Source organism: Leopardus geoffroyi, chromosome D2 (assembly GCF_018350155.1).
Source record: "Leopardus geoffroyi isolate Oge1 chromosome D2, O.geoffroyi_Oge1_pat1.0, whole genome shotgun sequence".
NCBI classification, from domain to species: domain Eukaryota; kingdom Metazoa; phylum Chordata; class Mammalia; order Carnivora; family Felidae; genus Leopardus; species Leopardus geoffroyi.
The window spans coordinates 53,561,782-53,586,638 of NC_059334.1; the positions used below are offsets into that span (position 1 = coordinate 53,561,782).

The window sequence follows — 24,857 nt, forward strand, 5'->3', positions numbered from 1 at the left end:
TCATGACCTAAGCCGAAATCAAGTCAGATGCTTAACTGACTGAGCCACCCAGGCACCCCTGTTATTACTATTTTTAAAAGAGGTAATAATATTGCCCTTTGCACTCACAAACAGAGTCAAATCCTCTTTGGAGAGACATTGTAGTAGGGTTGTCCTAAAATATCTCTTAGATTTTTGGTACAGTGCTACAGCTGTAACAGGAAAAAAAAAAAAAGAGAGAGAGAGAGGACAGTTGTTTTGGTATGTTTGTTTACTACCTGGTATTTTAAGAGTCAGATGAATTTCAAACTTTTATTCAAATAGGTAAAAAAAATTAGAAATGAGTATATATATTACTTCAATAAGTGTTCAAAGTTATGAAATACAAATTTGTTTATAGCACCCCAATATCAGGTTAACTTTCTCTTGCATGTGGTTTTTCCTGTGGAGTAATGTTTGTTTAAGAATTCTTATTAATTATATGTATTAATTATAGGAAAAGCACAAGGGAAGCAAAAAAGTATTCTGGGAATTCTAGTATTGCCTCAGTCCCTTACTAATAACCAGCAAATGAGCAAGCCATTTGCCAATTCTTTTTTTTTTTTTCTTTTTAAGAGAGAGTGAGCAAGGGAGGTGCAGAGAAAGAGGGGACAAAGGACAAAGGATCCAAAGCAAGTTCTGTGCTGATAGTTGTCGAACCCACAGACTGTGAGATCACAACCTGACTGAGTCACCCAGGCACCCCACCATTTGCCATTTCTATGCCTACTCCCTCACTTGTGAAAAGGAGGCAATATTTTCTCTGGTGCTGTATAAGAAATAAAACATTGGATATAAAAAATACAGAAGGCCCCATGCAGATGTCAAGTATTAGTGGTAGTCAGCTCCTTTAGTGTGGGGTAGCTATATTTGATATTGCAACCAGTACCTATTCAACAGCCAGTTCACTCTTTAATAAGGATTTGGTTGTTTTTTATGTGCATATTATGCTAGTAGCCAGTGTATATATTGAGCACTTACCATATGTCAGTTACTGCTAAGAATCTTTCATGTGTTTACTAATTTAATCCTTATAACTCTCTGATGTAGCTTCTATTTTTCATCCCTATTTTATTGTTGAGAAAGTTGCGATTTAGAGAAGGGGCTTTTCTGACATAGAACAGTTAGTAAGTGTCCGTTCTGATTCCATCTGTCTCCATCCATTTATCCATCGAGTTATTCATCAATTATTTATTAAGCATCTGCTATGTGATAAGTATTATTTATTCTAGGGCTGAGCATTCATTGGGGAACAAAACAGACAAAAAGCTCTTCCGTCATATAACTTACATTCCAGTGGGCAAAGACAAAATAAATAAAAGTATGCAATTGAGCATATATTCGAGTATAGTGGTAAGAGTGATGCAGTGATAAAGTAAACTACTTTGTTTCAGAAAATAGAAAAACTAAAGCAGGGAAGGGATTTGTGTGTGTGTGTGTGTGTGTGTGTGTGTGTGTGTGTGTGTGTGTGTTTATAATGTAGATATTGTAGCCAGAAAGGGCCTCATCAGGAAGGGGATTAAAAAAAAAAAAAACCCTGAAAGTGGTAAGGGAGGCATCCCACATGTGAGAAGTGTGATCCAGGTAAAGGAAATAGTGTGTGTGTAAAGCATAGGACAGGAATGTGCTTGGTGTGTTGCAGGAACTACAGGGAGGCCAGTGTTGCTGGCATAGAATAACTAAAGTGGAGAGTAAGTATTAGGAAGTGAGGTCAGTAAGATAACATGGGGCAAAATTATATAGCGATTTATGGGCTATTATAAGAGAAATAGGGTTTTGAGCAGAAGGGAGATACGGGATCTGATTTGTATTTTAATGGCATCATTCTGTCTACTGTGTTGTAAACAGACTGAAGGGGACCAAGGGTGAAATCAAGGAGACTGATTGCAGAAGCAGTTGGCAGAATTCTAGGCAAGACACAATGGTGGCTTAGTCCATGATGGCACCAGTAGAGGTTGTGAGATGTGGTTGGATTTGCTGGATTGTTTTGGCAGTGAGGGTGAGAGAATGCAAACAGTCGGGGGTGATTTCAAGGCTTTTTGCCAGAGCAACTAGAAGAGTGAGGTTTACTGAGATGGAGGAAGACCGTGGGAGGAGCAGGTTTTGAGGAAGAAGGTAGGGATTCATTTTGAACATATTTGAGGTGCTTATCACATACCCAGGTGGATAAATACAGGAGTTTGAAGTTTAGGGGAGAGGTTGGGGCTAGAATCATACATTTGGGAGGTGTCCATTTGTTTATGGAATGATAAGCTCCAAATCTGGATGAGATTGAGAGAATAGTATAGGTAGAAAAGAGAAGATGTCCAAGATTAGAGCCTAGTTCTAGCTCAGGTCTTAAAGGCTCAATTTTTTTTTTTTTAATGTTTATTTCTTGGAGAGAGAGAATGAGTGGGGGAAGGGCAGAGAGAGAGGGAGACAGAATCTGAAGCAGGCTCCAGGCTCAGGCTGACAGCACAGAGCCTGACGTGGGGCTCGAACCCACAAACTGCGAGATCATGACCTGAGCTGAAGTTGGACACTCAACCAGATGAGCCACCCAGGTGCCCCAAGGCTCAAATTCTTGATAATAGCTATCCAATATTGCTGTCTCTAGTATTATTAATAGATACTCATTAAAATCCTATAACATGGAGGCTGCCCCTCAGGAAGCTTTTGGATGATACGAAGAAATAAAATATAGGACATATATTTGAAAGGCTTAAATTACAGTAAAAGGATAATATATAATTACATGTCACAATGAGTGGAAAGGACTGTAAATTTACCTATTCTGCAGATGAAGAGATTACTTGGCATGGAAATGATTGATGAAGATCTGTTGGGAGAAATGAGAATTGAACTAAATCTCAAATAATGAGGAACAGATTGGGGGGCACAGATTGGGAGGTCCCCAAGACTACTCTGAAGTTCAGTAATTTAGAAGGAGGACTCACAGAATTTAGAAAGCTTTTATATTCACAGTTGCTGTTTGTTACAGCAAAAGAAACATTAAAATTAACATCAGGAAGAGGCACATAAGTCAGGGTCTAGGAGAGTTTTAAGTGGGGGCTCCCCATTGTCCTTTCCCAGTGGTCATATAGACACCCCTTAACTTCTCCCAGCAATGATGTGTGGCAGTAGTCATGGAATATTGCCGGCCAGGGAAGCTCACTTAAGCTGTGGTGTCCAGGGTTTTTCCTAGGGTTTGGTTACATACACATGACACACTGCTGTGAGTTGTTTACCCTTAATCTACGGACTCTCCAGAGCTGATATGATGTGGCCCCAAGGTCCCCATCCACTGTAAGTCACATTGTAAGTCACATTGCTAGCTTAGATTATTTGGCATTGCCCAAGACCCTCAAGTAAACAAAGACAACTATCAGGACATTCCAGAGATTTACCTCCCAGGAGCTGGGGACAAGGGCCAAACCTTTCTTTGGGTAAGGTTAATTTTTTCTGCATGGTGGTTGGCTGGGAGGGTGATGCCCTCTATGTGGAGAAAGCATGAGCTGAGATACAGTAGGAATGTGTACACCATGTTTAGAGAACATCGTGGCGACTGCAATATGGCCTTGTACTTGAGAATGTGAACTCTGGAGACATAGTGCCAGGATTTATATCCCAGCTGCCCTTTGCTAGCTGTGGAATTTATGGCAGTTATATAATCTATAACATCAGTAAAGCAAGGGTAGTAACAACACCTTCTTTATAGGCTTGTTGTGAGAAATTACTGTACAAAGTACTTAGAGTATGTCCTGACATAGTAAATGCTGTAGAAATCAGGAGTTTGTTCATCATTAATGATGAAATTCATCATCAAGTCCTTAATCATTTACTCAGTGATTCTTTTTTGAGCACTAGTATGTTAAAGACTCATGTTCTGAGCCTCAGACCTTGAGTTCTAGATACCTAGGCGGTTTCCAGATATCTACAGGGTTTGTGACTGATTTAATATTAACATGTTCAAAAAGAAATTAAATAATTTTTCGCACAAATGATTTTTACTATTGGCAGTACTATTAACTCAGTTTTGTTTTAAGATTATCAGCTGTTGCAGGGCGCCTGAATGGCTCAGTAGTTGAAGCGTTTGACTTCAGCTCAGGCTATGATATCACAGTTTGTGAGTTTAGCCCCACATCAGGCTCTCTGCTGTCAGCACAGAGCTCACTTCAGATCCTCTGTACCCCATCTCTCTCTGCCCCTCACCTACTCCCGCTCTCTTTCTCTCTCTCAAAAGTAAGTAAACGTTAAAAAAAAAAAAGATTATCAGCTGTTGCTATGAAGTTAAAACTTGTATTTAACTGGCAATCAAAGAACTTAATTTGGAGAGAAGTGCTGAACCATAGTTACATTAAGTGGAATTCATTGTGATACTTCTGCATCTGTTCTGTGGCTTCAACTGTTACTTGAAGGCATGCTATGTCATCTGGCCTGTGGTATCCATGATAGAAATGATATCTTTCTAAAGAAGGGCTTTATCATAATATGCTGCCGCTTGAGGGCTCACACTTGTAGAATTGCATTCCCTTCTCCTGTGCCATGTTTTGTTTTGTTTTGTTTTTAAATCAGTCCTGATTATCCTTTTTTTCCTTCTCTTTGGACCATGAAAAGCTTCAGGGTAGTGACTTTGGGAGCAGGATAGCTTAGAGTGAAGAGACCTTTACATGGGAGAAGTAATTTACATGTAAGAGATAGGAAGGTATTTTTTAGGTATGTTATAGGCTTACTTTAAACATTTAACTTATGCTCCAAAGTAACTGTAATGTAATATTGGTACTATAGCAAATTATTATTAATAGCTTTAATTGTATGTTTAAAAGTCATATTCATGGGGGGCCTGGGTGGCTCAGCTGGTTAAGCGTCTTGACTTTTGATCTTGACTCAGTTGTCAAGATCTCACAGTTTGAGAGTTCAAGCCCCACGTTGGGATTTGAACGTGAGACAGTCTCACAGTTCATGAGTTCAAGTCCCATGTTGGGCTCTGTGTTGACAGCACGGAGCCTGCTTGGGATTTTGTCTCTCCCTATCTCTGCCTTCCCCCCTCTCAAAATAAATAAATGAGTAAAACTTTAAAAATGTTAAAAAAAAAGTCATGTTCACAGGCTTAAATCTGGATATCAGAATTAAGCAATTCTTGAAATATATGAATATCACCTTAATATACTGATTACAAAGCAAAAAACCAAAAAATATTAGCTGTTTCAAAGAATGGGCTAATAAAGAATAAATTTTGGTGAACTGGGAAGTTAATGTTAGCTTTCTTTTTGTATACATTTAGGTCTGTTTATGATGACCAACCAAATGCACACAAGAAGTTTATGGAAAAGTTAGATGCTTGTATCCGTAATCATGACAAGGAAATTGAAAAGATGTGTAATTTTCATCATCAGGGTTTTGTAGATGCTATTACAGAACTCCTTAAAGTAAGGACTGATGCAGAAAAACTGAAGGTAAGAAATGTTTTAAAATTCTCTTAACCTTTGGGGTGCCTGGGTGGCTCAGTTGGTTAAGCATCCGACTCTTGGTTTCAGCTTAGGCATGATGAGTCCCACATGGGGCTCCATGCTGCCAGTGTGGAGCCTGAGTGGGATTCTCTGTCTTCCCTTTCTCTCGCTCCTTCCCTGCTTGTGCGCCCGTGTTCTCTCCTAAAATAGATAAATAAACTTAAAATAAAAGAAACTTATTTAAAAAAAATTCTCTTTACCTTTGCTGTCATTAAATTACTGAAGTATTAGTTTGTAGTGCATATGTACAAATAATTATTAAATGTACTATTTTCAAGAAGTGAGTTAGTGTGTATATTTGGGAATGCTCTTTATGCTCTATTAACATAGTTGTCATGCTAATGACAGGAGTAATCTCTTTTTTGTAAAGCAAGTAATGCATTGACTTAACAGGATTTCTTTCCATGCAGGGAAATGAACGAAAAGAATTCATACAATGAAAGGCCTCATTTGCAGTTTTAGAATTTTAAAAAAGACAATTAGTACAATAATGATAAAAACTATCCTCTAAAAACCTTTAAAAACTTACTATAAGTGATTATGTTCTCAAAATTATTTAATAATATTGAAACTTAGTTTAATAGCAAAGCATAATTTTCTTAAAGAAAGTTGGTGTGCATTTTCTGCCACAGAGCAAAAACGTTATTTATTAAATGAGACCTGGATTTGTTTAGACAGAATTCAAAATATTTAGTTCTAAGAATTGTGCTATTTATCTTTCTTTACATTTGGAGAATTTAGCAGATAAAATGACCCTGGTTCACCAAAGGTTATGATTAAAAAACCATTATATAAAGGATATTCAGATAACAAGAGACCAAATACAGCATCAATGAGGTCACTGAGCATCTTTGTTCAGAAATTAATGAGATTTTTAATAAACTAGAATGTGCTTCCTTACGATGATGACCTAATGAGTCACTTAATATGTGGGAAAATTTGAGGTTGAGCTTTGTCTGCACCTGCAGCATTAAAATGTTGCTGTGGATTGAGATTTCCGTGTTTGATGTTAATCAACCACCCAGTGTTTGCATTCAGCAAAGTATGAATGTTTAATTACCATAAAATGCAATCACCATTTCCTACAGACAATGAATGGCACATAGACCTCATTGAAGTTATCAAAAAGGGACCAGTGGTCAATTGGGTCAGTGATTTGAATTGTTTGACAGACTTAGAGAAGCAAGTAAAGTTCAAAAATCTAGATTAAATTTGAGAAGTTTGCCACAGAATCTGTTAAAAAGAACTGTCATAAGTAATTGAAGTTAACAAAAGCCCTTTTCAATCAAAAGTTCAAGTTCAAGCTGTAGAGTTAATTTGAATTTGCATTTCTTTGTTCTAAGTTTCTCATGAAGCATGATCTGATTACAAGGGTGAGCAGTTATATCAGGGCAGTTTTATGCATATTTGTCTAACTAAGGTGAAATTATTTTTAAGGTACAAGTTACTGATACCAACCGAAAATTTCAAGATGCTGGAAAGGAGGTGAGAATATGATATATTTCTTGTATGCTCAATTTGTGGATGCAGTTTAACTGTTTGCTTAAAAATATGAACATTTCTTCTTTTCTAAGGTGATAGTCCAGACTGAAGATATTATTCGATGTAGAATTCAGCAGAGGAATATTACAACAGTAGTAGAAAAATTGCAGTTATGTCTTCCAGGTGAGTTAAACTTGTCTACAGTGTAATGCTTGGCTTGGTAAAATTATAATCTAATGATAGTGTTTGGTCATTATTCATTATGGGAATTACAGATTATTTGGTGATTGCCCCCAAAAGCTCATGGTTATCTTCCTTGCCCATTTTAGCCCTTGAATTTTCATGGTCTTCTTATCTTATAAAGTCCCTGTTTGATGATCTGTCACATCAGGTTCCTAGAAAAACCTGTACCTCTCCGTCTCCCATTTCCTCCCGCCTAGTTTGTCCTTTGTCCCTCACCCCCCTCCCACTGCTTTTTTGTTTTTCCTCAGAATACTTTCCCATGGAGGAGAGTGTCTTTTCATTACATTTCCTTGCCTTTTCCTAATTTGCCTCATTTTTTATAACTAGTTTTCCATTGTTTTCTGTTTGTCATTTAAGCAGGTTGGTGTTGCTTTGCTCACAGTCTCATTTTGCTGGTAAAATAAGCAAACATCCAAAAGTGCTAGGTCTTCTCACTTCTTTGGTCTTGCCTTTACTCCTATGTTTTGGAAAGACTGACTTTTTAGGTTTCTGAGTTTTTGATCTCTCTGTTACAGCTCAGATATTACTGGGACATCAAATAAATTCTGAAGAAACTAACCAGTATTTTCTTTCCCCTGATGTATCCTGTTCAGACAAAAGGAAGCATGTGTATGTCCTCTTTTCTTCATATAGTAAACTGAATCCATCTTAGTGTCCCATCTTCTAAACTTATTTTTTTTTAGGAAAGAACCTGAACCTTTATCCTGGAGAATAGAATGAGATGCTTTGTGTGATATTTATATAATATAAAATTACCTTTGAACACAAATTATATGTTAAAACTGTCAGATTTTATTTTATTAAACAATTTTTTAATGTTTATTTTTGAGAGAGAGAGAGAAAGTGTGAGTGGGGGAGGGGCAGAGAGAGAGGGAGACACAGAATCTGAAACAGGCTCCAGGCTCTGAGCTGTCAGCACAGAGCCTGATGTGGGGCTTGATCTCAAGAACCTCGAGATCATGACCTGAGCCAAAGTCGGATGCTTAACCGACTGAACCACACAGGCACCCAAAAACTGTCAGATCTTATTAGCTAAAAAACATTGTTTTCTGACTTTGTGAGATTAACTTTTCTTTTTTTTTTAGAATCACTGAAATTCTACTCAGTTTAATCTTGGATGCTTGCACACTAACTTTGAGTAAATAAAATGTCTGCTTATTATGTTCAGTTTCAGGATTGAGAATGTACTTCCTTCTAGTAATGTTTAATAATATGTCTTTGCCACCATCAGATACAGTGAAGTAGCCATGAAGACAGTCTCTAAGTTTGATTGCTTTGTCCCTAAATGGTAATAAGCCTAAAAATTCGGGTACTGATAGAATGAGAAAGCTGAATTGGGCTTATTCCCCTACGCAGCTATTTGGAATAGAAAAATAAAGGGAAGTAGAGATTAGACTTTTGTTACTGCTACTGTTTTTGCTTTCAAGGCTGGGCAGGTGATCTGAGTTTATGTAAACATTGTGTTCCTAATAGCTACATTGAGAACTACCTCCTTTCCTCTATTAGCCTTTTATCTAATTATCCAGTCGTAAATACTTTTTTGTGTCAGCCATTATGGTAGATATTGGAAGTATAAATTTGAAAATGAGACATTCCCAGCCCTGAAGAGTCCTACAGTCTAATGTGAATAAAGACAAATAAGCTATTAATTATTGTACAATTTCTTAACTCCTCCTTGGATTAGGAGTATGAGAGGGTATAAGAAGTCATAGGGTAAAAAATGCATTTTCCTGGTACATTAGTTTTACTTGATTATTTTTGAGGAGAGTATTATTTTTATATGGAAAGAATATAAGATAGATAAGAAAGTTGCAGGAGTTGTTGAGGTAAAACAGGAGACTTCAAAGAAAGTTTATACTTGTAGCAGCAGTTTTAGGCTTTTTCCCAGGTTATGTGTTCACTGTAATGCTTTGGTTGGAAAATATGAGAAATACTTGATTGCAATATAGGGGCTGTGATAGAGATACACATAGGGACCACAGGGTTGAGGTGGTTCACTGTTGCCACCATCGCAGTATTACGGATTTCAGATAAATGAACTTGAAGACCCCTGGGAAGTAGCCAAAATAGAAAATCTGGGAAAAAAGTATTCTGTCTTTCTGGTCTGTGAAAATGTGAGCTGGCTTGATCGGAGTCAATAATAACTTACTCACTTTATACTTTGAAATTCTACTAAGGATAAATGGTAATCTGCATAGTTGCATTAAAACCTTTTTGGTGGCAAAGCTGAATGCTTCTTGCTGAAGCTTATAACAACTTTTATTGACTAATTGCATTTCTGAGTCCATAATAGAAATGGTAAAACAAAGTTGCTTTGTTATGTTTATTTATGATTTTATTATAATTTACTCTCTGCTGTACACTTTTGAGGGTTTTTTTCTATGTCAATTTGGTGTAAAATTTTGCTTAGTGAGCTATAACACGCTTGTGTTTGGTATATGAATATTATTTGAGATATTGAATCAAAATTAATCTCAATCAGCTTTGTTTCCTGAGTAACTAAAGTCCAAACTTCTAATTCCACCGCAGAGAAAATATATAAGTTTCTGAATATGATAATTATCAGTTGGTTAAAGCCTCAGTTATAGGTGTCTGCATATGGAAGTATTCCAAATTCCAGATAATGTGTATAAATAATGTAATGTTCAATATACATAGACATTAAAATGTCTTTTATTTATTTGAAGTATAAAATTTTATTTGAAAATATAAGCCTGAATTAAAGTATAGAGAAAAGTAATGAATTTATAATAGGTTCTTCCCTTTAATTTTTTCATCTCAACTTTTTTTTATTTTGAAAGCTAAAATAAGTTATTTTTTAATGCAGTGCTGGAAATGTACAGTAAGCTAAAAGAACAGATGAGTGCAAAACGGTGAGTTGTTTCTTTCTTATTTTTCATAGGAATCTTCTTTTTCTATTAAAGAAAGCATGGATAAACTTAGTATAAATTATAGTGAGTCATGTGAAGTTTTGCTCTCTACCTTTATTCCTTTTCATGCAATTTGCCCATCAGGATCATTTAATAAAACAATTCTTAGCCATTGATTTGTGGATCCTTGTCCTTTATAAGTGAAATCAAAGATTGATAATATTGATGAAGGACAAATAGACAACTGAACAGGAGTGAAAAAATATTGATTAGCTTCTGTGTTAACATTGCATACAATCAAAAGCTAAGTGTGTTGTGGGACCACAATGGAAGCAGTGTGGGTAGTTATATTTTGACAGTCTAGGCTAGTCATGTTCTGTATTATAACAAAAAATGAATACATGACATATGAAAATAATTTGCAGTACTTTATTGATTACCATAGAATCATTAGATGTAAAAATGTTTAAAATGTTTTAAAGGTGAGAAATTTTAAAGTAACAGAAAAATCAGAATAAATGAGAATATTCCACATTTAGAATAGGGAAGTAGTGATTTCCTCTTAGTTTATTAATAACTGCTTAATTATCACAGTACATTATATACAAATCTATACTTAAAGATCTGTGTATATCCTGCTTTATAGTACTAAACATTGAATTTTATTGGCCTTTACCAATTGATACTAATTAGTAGAATTATTTTTTTCATTCTTAATACGTGAACCGTAAATTATCCTGAAAGTCTTTTGTTTTATATATATAATGAATATATTCTCTTTTTCTATCTGAGTTGTATGTCTTCACATTTTAAAGATCCAGGTAATAGTTCCGTGTGTTTGTTGCAGAAAAACAGATATCATCTTCCCTACTTCCATTCATCATTCCTCCTTGCTAGGGGCAAAACCTTTGACCTCTTTTAAGGGATTATTTTGATATTTACATTTATGCCTTTAAATAACTAACTTCTATTGTTTCTTCACTGTTTTCCAATTTAGGGCATTATATATTTTTTCAATAACATAATCTAATATTAAACACATTTTTTTAATGTTTAGTTATTTTTGAGAGAGAGAGGGCTAGAGACAGAGCACGAGCAGGGGAGGGGCAGAGAGAGAGGGAGACACAGAATCTGAAGCAGGCTCCAGGCTCTGAGCTGTCAGCACAGGGCCTAATGTGGGGCTTGAACTCATGAACTGTGAGATCATGACCTGAGCTAAAGTAGGGCACTTAACCAACTGAACCACCCAGGCACCCCCATAATCTAATATTTATATTCAGTTCCCCCACTCCCCCCCCCCCCCCCAGATATCTTATATTTTCTTTCCTTTCCTGAAACATTGGTTGGTATGTACTTTTTTGTCCCTTTAACCTGCAACAGTCTTCCTACTTTGTTTTTCCCGAAAGGGTCCAGGTTAGTTGTCTTGTAGACCAAGCCATTTTGGATTTGTTTATTTTCTCATGATCAGGTTCAGATGAAATATTTTCGGCATGAGTATGACATAAATGATATTGTATACCTCTTACTCTATGAGATCAGAAGGCGTATACTGTTAGATTGTCTCTAGGTTATGCTAAATTGGATCATTTGGTTAAGAGGATGACTACCAGATCACTTGAAAGGTATCTTTTCTCTTTGCGTTTACTAAGTAATCTGTGAGGTGATATTTTGAGTCCTATTTCCTTAACAACCTTTCACCCACTAGTTTTAGGATTCTTGCTTTAATCAGTTATTATATTGGGATTACAAAATGGTGATGTTTTATAATTCTGTCATTCCAAAATGGTGATTTTTTTAAATAATTTTATCATTCTTTTGACATTTATTAGCTATTTTTCTTAATATAAAGAAGCTTTTCTTTTTTTTAGCTCTTCCTTTTTATTTCCCTTTACTTTTTTTTTTTCTTTTTCTGATTATCACTATGGACTCATGGATTTTTTTAAAAAAATAAATGTATTGAGACACCTGGGTGGTTCAGTTGGTTGAGCGTCTGACTTCGGCTCAGGTCACAATCTCGGAGTTTGGGAGTTCGAGTCCTGTATCGGGCTCACTGCTGTCAGTGCACAGCCCACTTTGGATCCTCTGTCCCCCTCTCTCTCTGCCCCTCCCCTGCTCATGCTCGCTTGCTCTCTCTGTCTCTCAAACATAAGTAAACCTTAAAAAAGAAAATAAATATGTTATAATCTTTTTTTTATGTTCAAATTTGTCCCATATTTGGCTAGGGGAACCCCTCAAGCCAATTTCTGTGTCCTCATTTGTCTTTGAATACTTTCTTGTTTATCACACATGTTCCAAGCTCACATTTTCCTTTTCTTGCCCTAGACCTAGAATAGCCATTTTCCAAGATACCCTAGTTCCTTGGTTTTTTTCCTAATGTTTATTTATTTTTGAGAGAGAGACAGAGTATGAGTGGGGGAGGGGCAGAGAGAGACGGGAGACACAGAATTCGAAGCAGGCTGAGCTGTCAGTACAGAGCCCAACTTGGGGCTTGAACCCACTAACCGTGAGATCATGACCTGAGCCGAAGTTGGATGCTTAACCGACTCAGCCACCCAGGTGCCCCTAAGGTACCCTAGTTCCTTTTAGTAAAGAAAGGTATTTAGAAACAGATCTGCTTGCTAGGTGGGCTTATTACCCCCCCTTCCCCAGACACACACCTCTCATGCCCTCTAGCTTCCAGGGTTGCCGTTGAAAAGATTGAAGCCATTCTGATTTCTTTAGTTTGTGATCTGTTTTTTTTTTTCTCTTTTAGAATAATCTTCTCAGGGTGCCTGGGTGGCTCGGTCTGTTGGGCGACCAACTACAGCTCAGGTCATGATCTCGTGGTCTTTGAGTTCAAGCCCCGCGTCGGGCTCTGTGCTGACAGCTCAGAGCCTGGAGCCTGCTTCTGATTCTGTGACTCCCTCTCTCTCTGCCCCTTTTCTGCTTGCTCTCTCTCTCTCTCAAAAGTAATAAACATTAAAAAAAAAATAGAATAATCTTCTCTTCTGTGGTCTGCAGTTTCCTGATGATGTGCTTTGATGTGGGTCTGTTTACTTCCATTGTGCTGGGTACTTGGTGAACCTGTCTGGAATTTAACCTGGAAACTGTTCTTTGATCTGATAATGTCTTTAAGTTCTAGGACATTTTCTTGAATTATTTTTGCCTGTTTTCTTTTTTTAGATTTTTTTGAATGTTTATTCATTTTTGAGATAGAGAGATACAGTGCAAGTGGGGGAGGGGCAGAGAGAGAGGGAGACACAGAATCCAAAGCAGGCTCCAGGTTCTGAACTGTCAGCACAAAACCTGATGTGGGGCTTGAACCCACAAACCGTGACATCATGACCCGAGCTGAAGTTGGACACTTAACCCACTGAGCCACCCAGGCACCCCTGTCTTTCTGTTTTCTTGATTCTAGGACAGATAGTGATGTTTAGTCTTCTAGATTGGCCCTCTTAGTTTCTTTACTCTTCTTTAACAATTTTTTTTTGACTCTTTACTCAGTTTCTAGGATATTTTTTCATTTTTATCTCCTAAAAAATAATGCTGATTTTATTTCATTTCTGCTCTCTGATTTTTAATTTCTAAGAACTGTGTTTTGATCTCCAAATATTTCTTTGTACTCTTTCTTTCTTTCTTTCTTTCTTTCTTTCTTTCTTTCTTTCTTTCTTTCTTTCATAACCTGTTATTGATTCATTGCTAACAGTATTTTGTCTTACCTCTGAGATTTTAGATCTATTGTTTATATCTCTCCTTGCATATAATCTGTTTCCACAGAGTACCTCCACCCCCCCCCCCGCCCCCCGCATTTTTGTTTTGTTTATTTTTTTCTTTAATCTCTGACTTTGTTGGTAGAGGTGTTTCTCAGATCTGGTAATTCCTTGGTTGACTGCTCATATTTAAATACAGTGGACATAGCTGATTGGAAGCTTTGGGTATGTGGGTGGGACTTGTTGATTGTGAATTTCACTGTGAGATTACCTAGCTGGGCTGTTTAGTTGGTGAGCCTTTGATGTTAATATCTGGAGTTATTTCTTCTGGGGCCCCTCAGATTCCCTAGAGGAGACTTTTCCTGTCTCTTGTCTGGAGGGTAAAGATCTGACTGCCAGCATTCTGGGATCTGAGGTGGTGAAGAGGGCATTTGGTATATATAAACTCTGTTAATCCTCTTGTTTTCATATCAGTACTATTGCCCTCAGCCTTGGGTGGTCTTCCCCTGTTCAGAGATTATCTATTTTAGTCTCTTTAGTATTTTGCCAAAATGCAGAAAGGTGACTCAGATGACTAAGTGGGGTTTGCTTCTTAAACACATTTTCAACCAATATTCCTTACTTCAGCTCTCCTTTCACTCCCTCTTCCATAAGTAGTGGAATTCCTATAAATTATTGACATTTTTGGAGATTCTAGAGAATATTCTTGGCTTCTCAACTATTGACTTAGAATTTAGTTTTCTAAGATATGCTGAGTTTTTTTTTTTTTTTTTTTTTTTTACCACATGTCCATCAGCTTTCAACATTCTAAAATTTTGTTCTCTCTTCTCCTTTTCTTTTTATCTGTGTGGGCTTATGCTTTTTTAAAAAATCTCTTCATGTTAGTTTATTGGAATTTCAAGAAGGAGTCAAGGTAAAAAGCATGTATTCAGGCTGCCATTGCACTAGATACCTAGGACCCCACTTCTGGTGCCTTGCCATATTTTTGTCAAGATAAATATCCATATGGAGTAATAAAGGGTGTGAGCAGATGTTATTCCTGGTGATCATTAGAGGTTGCAAATTAGTGACCTGCAGAATCAAACTGGCCCACAGATATATTTGGTTTGATTTGCAAAATGTAAAAAAAAATGTTTTTTGTTAGTTACTATCACTTCACATTCTTTAAGAGATATCTGGATTTGTGTTCTGATGACTCCCAAAGCTTGAATCTTGAGCTTGGTTTTGACGTCTCTGATTCTTGTTGAGTCTTTTCACATGGATATTCCACTATCTCAAGTTCAACATGTCTGCAACAGGTTTAAAATCTTTGCATATTTTGAGGGTTGGTCCCTTTTCTGTCACATGTGTTGTAAAATATTTACTCTGTGGTGCAGTTTTTTTATTTTTTTAAGTTTTTTGTTTAGTGGTTTTTTTAGACCCAGATACACAAATCATAAGTCTGTAGCTCCATTAATTTTTTTTTATTTACATTTTTTTAAGTTTATTTATTTGTTTTTAAGAGAGAGAGAGAGTGTGAATGGGGCAGGGGCGGGGGGGGGGGGGGGGACAGAGGATCCAAAGCAGGCTCTGCGCTGACAGCAGAGAGCCCAATGTGGGTATCAAACTCACGAACTGCGAGATCATGACCTGAGCTGAAGGCTGATGTTTAACTGACTGAGCCACACAGGTGCCCCTGTAGCCCCATGAATTTTTAAAAAGCAAATACACCTTTATTTATAACCACCAAGATCAAGATTTGAACATTATTTCTACCCCAAAAGCTTTTCTCATACTCTATTCCAGTCATTACCCCAAACAAGATTTAGAACACTTCCATCACCCTTTTATGCCCCTTTCTAATCGGTTCTTCCTCCCTCCTCCAGAGGTAACTTCTTTCTGATTTCTGTCACCAATGGTTAGTTTTAACATTTTCTCAGAAGTGATATAAATGGAATCATAGAATATATATTTTTTCTTGTCTAGTACTTTTCACTCCAAATGTTTTGAGATTCATCCGTATTATTGCATATACCAATTGTTTGTTTCTTTTCATTGCTGAGTAGTATTCAGTTCTAAGAATTTGTTTACCCATTTACTGGTTGGTGGGTATTTGGGTTGTTTTTAGTTCGGAGGTGTTATGAATAAGACTATTATAAAATTAGTGTACAAGTCTTTGTAGGCAGATGTTTATATTTCTCTTTAATATATGCACAGGAGTAGAATTGCTGGGTTATAGTGTAGGTATAGGCTACCTTTTTATTTTTTCAAATGGTTGTACCATTTTGTACTCCAATCAGCAATGAGAATTTTAGATACTACACATCCTTGCCAACATACGATACTGTAAGTCTGTTCTAGATGAGCCATTTTGATACATATAAAATATCTCAGTGTGGTTTCAATTTACATTTCTCTGATGACTGATGTTGAGTGCCTTTTCATTTGCTATTCATTTGTGTATTTTCTTTTGTAAAATGTCAGTTCAAGTCCTTTGCTTATAATTTTAGGTTTAGAGACACATTAAAAAATATTTTTTAATGTTTATTTCAGGGAGAGAGAGAGAGACAAAACGTGAGCAGGGGAGGGGCAGAGAAAGAGAGGGAGACACAGAATCTGAAGCGGGCTCCAGGCTCTGAGCTGTCAGCACAGAGCCTGACACAGGGCTTGAACCCATGAACTGTGAGATGATGACGTGAGCTGAAGTCGGATGCTTAACCGACTGAGCCACCCAGGCGCCCCAGGTTTAGAGACGTATTGAGCAGAAAGTACAGAATTCCCATATACCTTCCTCTCCCTCACAGTTTCTTGTATGAGTATAGCACATTTCCTACAATTCAAGAACCAATATTGACACATTTTTAAGTCTACAGTTTGTAATAGGGTTTAGGGTTCACTCTTATATTGTACAGTTTTGTTGATTTTGACAAATGCATAGTGTCACATCTACCATGACAACATTATACAGAATAGCTTTATTGCCTGAAAAATCCCTTGTGCTTCATCTCTTTCCCCATCCCTCCCTTACCAAACCCCTGCCAATCCCTGACCTTTCTATAGTTTTGCCGTTTTCATAATGTCCTATAGTTGGGATCATACAATATGTGTTATGTTCAGACTGGCTTTGTTCACTTAACAATATGCATTTAAGATTCCTCCATGTTTTTTTACGGCTTGATAGCTTATTTGTTTTTATTGATGAAAAATATTGCATTGTATGGATGCACCATTCACCTATTGAAGGACATCTTGGTTGCTTCTAATTTCTGGCAGATAAAAATAAAGCTGCTGTAAACGTTTGTGTGCAGGTTTGTGTGGACATAACTTTTCAGTTCATTTAGGTAAATACCTGGGGGTACAGTTGCTAGATCATAGAGAGAGGCTGTATTTAGCTTTGTAAGAAACAGCCAAACTGTCTTCCAGAGTGGCTTTACTATTTTACATTCTCAGCACTAATGAATGGGAGTTCTGTTGCTCCACACCCTCACCAGGATTTGGTGTTGTCAGTGTTTTGGATTTTAGCCATTCTAATAGATGCATGGTGGTGTCTTGTTTTAACTTGCAATTCTTTATTGGCATGTGATAGCATTTTTTTCGCATGCTTCTTTGCTATGTGTATATATTCTTTGGTGAGGTATCTGTTCAGATCTTTTGTACACTTTTATTTTTATTTATTTTCAATTTTTTAAAGTTTATTTATTTATTTTGAGAGAGAGGGGGGCAGAGGGAGAGAAAGAATCCCAAGCAGGCTCCACACAGTCAGCACAGAGCCTGATGCCAGGCTCAAACTCAAACCATGAGATCATGCCATGAGCTGAAATCAAGAGTTGGACACTTAACCGACTCAGCCACCCAGGCGCCCCTACACTTTTAAATATGGTTGTTGGTTTTCTTATTGTTGACTTCTAAGTGTTTTTTTTTTGTATTTTATAGTACTAGGTGTTTTGAAAATATCCTCTCCCATTCTGTAGCTTATCTTTTTAGTCTCTTAACAATGTCTTTTTAGAACAGAACATACTAACTCACTGCCAAATCCAAGGTCACTTAGATTTTCTTCTGTGTTATTTTCTAGAGTTTTGTGTCTTACATTTATGTCTGTGATCCATTATGAGTTAATTTTTGTGAAATCCATTCATGAACATGGAATATCTCTCCATTTATCTAGATTTTCTTTGATTTCTTTCATCGGAGTTTTGTGGTTTTCTTCACATAGATCTTGTATATATTTGGTTAGATTTATACATAATTCATTTTTTGGTGCTAAAGTAAATGATATTGTGTTTTTAATTTCAAATTCCAGTTGTTCCTTGCTGGTTTACAGAAAGGCAGTTGACTTTGGTATGTTAGCCTGGTATCCTGCAACCTTCCTATAATCACTGACTAGTTCTGGGAATTTTTTTGTTGTTGATTGTTTGGGATTTTGTACATGGACAATCATGTCATCTGCAGACAAGGCTTTTCTTTCTTCCTTCCTAATATGAATACCTTTTATTACTTTTTCTCTTATTGAATTAGCAATGAATATCAGTATGATGGTTAAATAGGAGTGGTGAGGAGGAACATCCTTGCCTGTTTCTGATCTCATGGGGAGAAGCATTATGTTTCTCACCACTAAGTATGATGTTAGTTTGGTATGATTTTTATTCTTTTAAATTTAAGGTGTGTTTTATAGCCCAGAATATGGCCTATATTGGCGAATGTTCTATGTGAGCTTGAGAAGAATATATATTCTGTTGTTGGATGAAGTATATTCTGTAAATGTCCGTGAAACCCAGTTGACTGATAATGCTCTTCAGTTCAACCATATCCTTAACTGAATTTCTGGCTGCTGGATCTGTCGATTACCAGAGGAGTTTTGAGGTCTTCAACTATATTAGTGGATTTATTTGTTTTCCTTGCTGTTCTATCAATTTTTGCCTCACATATTTTGATACTTTGTTATTAGGTACATACACATTAAGGATTGTTATGTCTTTTTAGATACTGATCATTTTATCATTATGTAACGCTTCTATCTCATAATTTTCCTTGCTCTGAAGTCTGCTTTATCTGAAATTAATATAGCTACTCCAGTGTTCTTTTGATTAGTGTTACCATAGTATATCTTTTTCCATCCCTTTACTTTTAATCTCTCTTGTATTTTTATATTTAAAGTATTCCTTTGATGCAACATATGGTTGCGTCTTGTGTTTGTTCTCCGCCTAGAATTGTAGAACTTCTATAAGAAAATATAGGAGTTTCTCTTCGTAATACTGGGGTAAGCAAAGATATTTTTTAGAAGGATCACAAAAAGCTATACAAAATTGAAAATTGGACTTCAAATAAAAACTTATTTATCAAAAGACTCTTGTAAGAAAATTGGTAGGCAAGCCACAGACTAGGAGAAAACACTTGAAAGATTATTTTTTTGTGACAGGACTCATAACCATACTATGTAAAGAGCTTTAACAAATTAATAAGAAAAAGGAAAAAAAAGAATGAAAATAGGAACTTCTAGTTTCTGTTCTGACATGTAAAAGAGCCTTGTAGTAATCATTCCTGTATTTACAACAAGAAGTTAAACTGAAAATAAAAAACCTTTTTTAGATCCATTGGAAAACTGAAATCATAGGGCAATCTGCTACACCCCAAATTAGACAGACAGGCAATAGAGGCTATCACAGTTTACTGAGAGCAGAAGCCCCTGCTGGAGCTTGGTAGGAACATTTAAAGGTGATTGAGCATGTTCTGGCTTCAGAGATAAAAATTTGGAGGGGCCCAGGAAGTCCACTACTCTTTAATGAGTTTTAGCTTCAGGAGCCCTACCAGAGTCTAGATCTGGTGGAGCCCTACCAGTGAAGATCACAGAAAAATACCAACCGAGAAAGAAAAAAGTAACCAGTTTGAAATAAGCCCTAAGTGTATTCTTAGCAAAGGCCAGCTGGCAAAATTTTGATATGAATCCCATTACTTCAATAGATGTTAAGCTTAATAGCTTTTTTGTTTGTTCTTTTTTTTTTTTTACCCTAAATTATTTAATTTATTTTTTTAATATGCATCCAAGTTAGTTAGCCTGTAGTGCAACAATGATTTCAGTAGTAGATTCCTTAATGCCCCTTACCCATTTAGCCCATCCCCCCTCCCAGCACCCCTCCAGTGACCCTCTGTTCTCCATATTTAAGAGTCTCTTCTGTTTTGTCCCCCTCCCTGTTTTTATATGATTTTTGCTTCCCTTCCCTTATGTTCATCTGTTCTGTATCTTAAAGTCCTCATATGAGTGAAGTCATATGATATTTGTCTTTCTCTGACTGACTCATTTCGCTTAGCATAATACCCTCCAGTTCCATCCACGTAGTTGTGAATGGCAAGATTGCATTCTTTTTGATTGCCGAGTAATACTCCATTGTATATATGTACCACATCTTTATCCATTCATCCATTGATGGACATTTGGGCTCTTTCCATACTTTGGCTGTTTTCAGTAGTGCTGCTCTAAACATTGGGGTGCATGTGCCCCTTCGAAACAGCATACCTGTATCCCTTGGATAAATACCTAGTAGTGCAATTTCTGGGTTGTAGGGTAGTTCTATTTTTAATTTTTTGAGGAACCTCCATACTGTTTTCCAGAATGGCTGCACCAGTTTGCACTCCCACCAGCAGTGCAAAAGAGATCCTCTTTCTCCACATCCTCACCAGCATCTGTTGTTGCCTGAGTTGTTAATGTTAGCCATTCTGACTGGTGTGAGGTGGTATCTCATTGTGGTTTTGGTTTCTATTTCCCTGATGATGAGTGATGTTGAGCATTTTTTCATGTGTCAGTTGGCCATCTGGATGTCTTCTTTGGAGAAGTGTCTATCCATGTCTTTTGCCTATTTCTTCACTGGATTATTTGATTTTTGGGTGTTGAGTTTGATAAGTTCTTTATAGATTTTGGATACTAACCCTTTGTCTGATATGTTGTTTGCAAATATCTTCTCCCATTCTGTCTGTTGCCTTTTAGTTTTGCTGATTGTTTCCTTTGCTGTGCAGAGGCTTTTTGCTTTGATGAGGTTCCAGTAGTCCATTTTTGCTTTTGTTTCTCTTGCCTCCAGAGACATGTTGAGTAAGAAGTTGCTGCGGCCAAGTTCGAAGAGGTTTTTGCCTGCTTTCTCCTCAAGGATTTTGAGGGCTTTGGGTCTTACATTTAGGTCTTTCATCCATTTTGAGTTTATTTTTGTGTATGGTGTAAGAAAGTGGTCCAGGTTCATTCTTCTGCATGTCGCAGTCCAGTTTTCCCAGCACCACTTGCTGAAGAGACTGTCTTTATTCCATTGGCTATTCTTTCCTGCTTTGTCAAAGATTAGTTGGTCATACGTTTGTGGGTCCATTTCTGGGTTCTCTATTCTGTTCCATTGATCTGAGTGTCTGTTTTTGTGCCAGTACCATACTGTCTTGATGATTACGGCTTTGTAATGCAGCTTGAAGTCCGGTATTTCTTCTTGAGACAGTTTTCATATCTTATGTTTTATGAAGGACTTTGACCACTTTATCTGAGTTGTTTAATTTATTGGCATAAACTTTTATCCTTTTAATGTCTGCAGGATCTGTAGAAATGTTCATCTTTGTCATTTTCAGTGTTAGCAATTTGTATTAATTTGCCTTGATTTGTATGAAACAAGGCTTATCAATTTTATGGATGTTTTCTTTTCTTTTTTTTTTTTGAGAGAGAGAGAAAGAGCTCTCACACATGCTCGAGTTGGGGAAGGGCAGAAGATGAGGGAGAGAGAATCCTCAGGCTCCACACCCAGCTTGGAGCCCAACTTGGGCATGGAGCCAGAAACCATGCAGGCCTTGATCTCATGGCTCTGGGATCATGCCCTAGCCAAAATCAAGAGTTGGACTCTCAGCTGACTGAGCCATCCAGGCACCTATTTTATGGATATTTTCAAAGATCTAACATTTGAGTTTATTTACTCTTTGATTTCTGTTTTTGTTTTTTTTATTTCCATTGTTATACTTGGGGTTTAATTTGTTCTTTTTCTTTCTTCAGACAGTGGAAATTTAGAACAGTGATTTTATGCCTTTCTGTTTTATTACACACATTTAAAGTTATACATTTTCCTCTGAGAACTGCTTTATTTGCACCCCACAACTTTTGAAATGTTGTTTTTACTATCTTTTAGTTTAAAATATTTTATTTTCCTTTTTTTTTTTTTTACTTTTGGGTTATTTACAAGTGTATTGTTTACTTTTCAAGTACTTGGAAGATTTTTGGGATATATTATGATCTTTATTATTAATTTCTAGTTTAATACTATTGGGTGAGTGAACATACTCTGTATGATTTCAGACCTTTGACATTTATTGAGACTTGTTTGGTGACCCAGCGTATCACCTGTCTTGATGAATATTTCACGTGTGCTTAAAGAGACTGTGTATTTTGCAGTTGTGGCTTTAATGTTCTAGAAATACCAGTTAGGTTGTGTTAGTGTTAAAACAGTTCAAATTTTCTTTTCCCTTAGTGTTTTGTTTTGTTGGCCAGTTCTATCAGGGGTAAGAAAAGGGTGTTAAGTTTTCAACTATTGTGGTATGTCTATTTTCCCTTTAGTTCTTTAAATGTTCTTTTATGTATTTCAAAGCTCTGTTATTAAATGCATTCACATTTATGATTGTTTTATATTCTTACTGTTTGACTCTGTATCATATGAAATGTCCTTCTTTATCTTTGGTGATATTCTGTGTCTTGAATTCAACTTTGCCTGGTGTTGATGTGGTCATTTTAGTTATTCCAGCATGCTTATACTAGATGTTTCATGATGTATCTTCGACTTTTTTTTTACTTTTAACCTCAGTCTTTATATTTAAAATGTGTTTCTTACCAATAGCATATAGCTGGGTATTACTTTTTTTCATCCAGTAGGCAATCTCTACTTTGTTCTAGACCATTTACAATTATTTAATTATTATTATGGTTGACTTTTTAATCTTGCTGTTTTCTGTTTGTCTGATTCCTTCCTTCCTTCCTTCCTTCCTTCCTTCCTTCCTTCCTTCCTTCCTTCCTATGACTAAGTTTTTTTAGTATATATATTTATCTCTAACTCTGTTCACTTACTAGTATATATCTTTGTTAAACATTTTAGCAGCTACTCTAGAGAGCACAATATGCATGTTTAACTCACCACAGTTCACTTTCAAATAATGTTGTTAGACTTCATCAAAATATAAAACTTATAACAGTACAATTGTATTTATTCCCACCCTCTGTTTGTTGTGTTTTTGTTTTAACATAATTTACTTATGATATACATATATGTTATATATATCATACACCTATTAACCATAATTAAAAGAGAGTTTTTATTTTTTTTTAATTTTTTTTTAACGTTTTATTTATTTTTGAGACAGAGAGAGACAAAGCATGAACAGGGGAGGGTCAGAGAGAGGGAGACACAGAATCCGAAACAGGCTCCAGGCTCTGAGCTGTCAGCACAGAGCCCAACGCGGGGCTCGAATTCACGGACCGCGAGATCATGACCTGAGCCGAAGTTGGCCGCTTAACCGACTGAGCCACCCAGGCGCCCCTAAAAGAGAGTTTTTAATAAAACTTACCCACTTAACCTTTTTTTTTTTTTTTTTTTTTTTTCCAACGTTTATTTATTTTTGGGACAGAGGGAGACAGAGCATGAACGGGGGAGGGGCAGAGAGAGAGGGAGACACAGAATCGGAAACAGGCTCCAGGCTCTGAGCCATCAGCCCAGAGCCCAACGCGGGGCTCGAACTCACGGACCGCGAGATCGTGACCTGGCTGAAGTCGGCCGCCCAACCGACTACGCCACCCAGGCGCCCCCCCACTTAACCTTTCTGTTGCTCTTTTTCCCTTTTTGCAGATACAGACTTCTAACTGGTATAATTGCCTTTAGCATGATAAATTTTGTTTAGTATTTATTGTAGTACACATCTGTCTTCTGAAGAAAAGTTTCTTGCTTTGTGTATCTGGAAATGTGTTTATTTCACACATTACAAATGTAATTGGATTTGTATATTAGATTTGTAATTAGGTCTTTTTTCCTCTGTCTACTTTTACGATTTTACTCCATATGTTTTGTTTTTATAAGTTTGACTGTGATGTGCTTAGGTGTGATTTTCTTTGCAGTTATATTACTTGGAGGTTATTTAGCTTATTTTGAATCTGTGAGTTGATACTTTTCATCAATTTAGAAAATTTGGGGACTCTTATTTCTTCAAATATTTCTTCACCATTATTTTCTCTCTCTCTTTTGGGAACTCCAGTTATATGTATGTTTGATCATTTAATGTCCGTAATTTCTAGGAACTCTCCTTTTCTCTTTTCTGTTTCATACTGGATAAATTTTTGGACCTATCTTAAACTTTACTGAGCCTATTTTTATTGATCTTACAGTATTCTGAGATCCTGTTTTTTTCTTTGTGTGTATGTATTTGTGCATTTTGCATAATGTCTGTTTAGTTGTCTTCACATTTATGAATAGTTTTTTCTTCCGTATCTAGTCTGCTATTAAATAGCCCATTGAGTGAATGAATTCTTCATTATGATATTTTATTTTCAGCTTTTTCTTTTGATTCTTTGTTATAATATCTGTTTCTCCACTACAGTTCCCCATCTCTTCATGATTCTTAACTACTCTTTTTTTATTAGATTCTATAATACATATTGTTGTTAAAGTTTCATCTGTTAATTACAAGCTCTAGGCCACCTGTATGTACACTTCCATTGACTTTTTTCTTTACTTTTGGGTCACAGTTTTCTACTTATTTATGTATCTTGTAATTTTTTCTTATATGTAGGATATTGTATTTAGGATAGTAGAGACTGAAGTAACAACTTCTATGATAGTTAAAAATCTGGTGAATTGGAAATGCTCAGGGGAAGGCAAATAAAGTAAGAACAGTGACATAATTTGTACCCTGTGGGCTGGAGAACCATTAGAGTATTCACATGTTTTCCCTTTAAGAATGACACATAATTTTTTTGAAATGTCTCATACTTATAAAAGCACACATCTTAGTAGAGGTTTAATATAGGGAGAAATTTATTTTAGTATTAATAAAAAATAAAAAATGCCAATAATGTGGACATCACTAGATTATTG

At 36.4% G+C, this 24,857-nt stretch overlaps 1 protein-coding gene across 10 annotated transcripts in view; it reads left to right on the top strand.

Annotated features, from left to right (window-relative positions):
• The window catches only part of EXOC6 (exocyst complex component 6), a 227,951-nt gene that overhangs the window by 45,117 nt on the left and 157,977 nt on the right, over nucleotides 1–24,857 (top strand). For all 10 annotated transcript variants that reach the window (XM_045438226.1, XM_045438227.1, XM_045438232.1 and 7 more), the window contains 4 exons: nucleotides 5,282–5,453; nucleotides 6,945–6,992; nucleotides 7,082–7,172; nucleotides 10,060–10,105. In XM_045438226.1, the coding sequence (XP_045294182.1) occupies nucleotides 5,282–5,453; nucleotides 6,945–6,992; nucleotides 7,082–7,172; nucleotides 10,060–10,105 (357 nt within the window). The remainder of the gene's footprint in view (nucleotides 1–5,281; nucleotides 5,454–6,944; nucleotides 6,993–7,081; nucleotides 7,173–10,059; nucleotides 10,106–24,857) is intronic.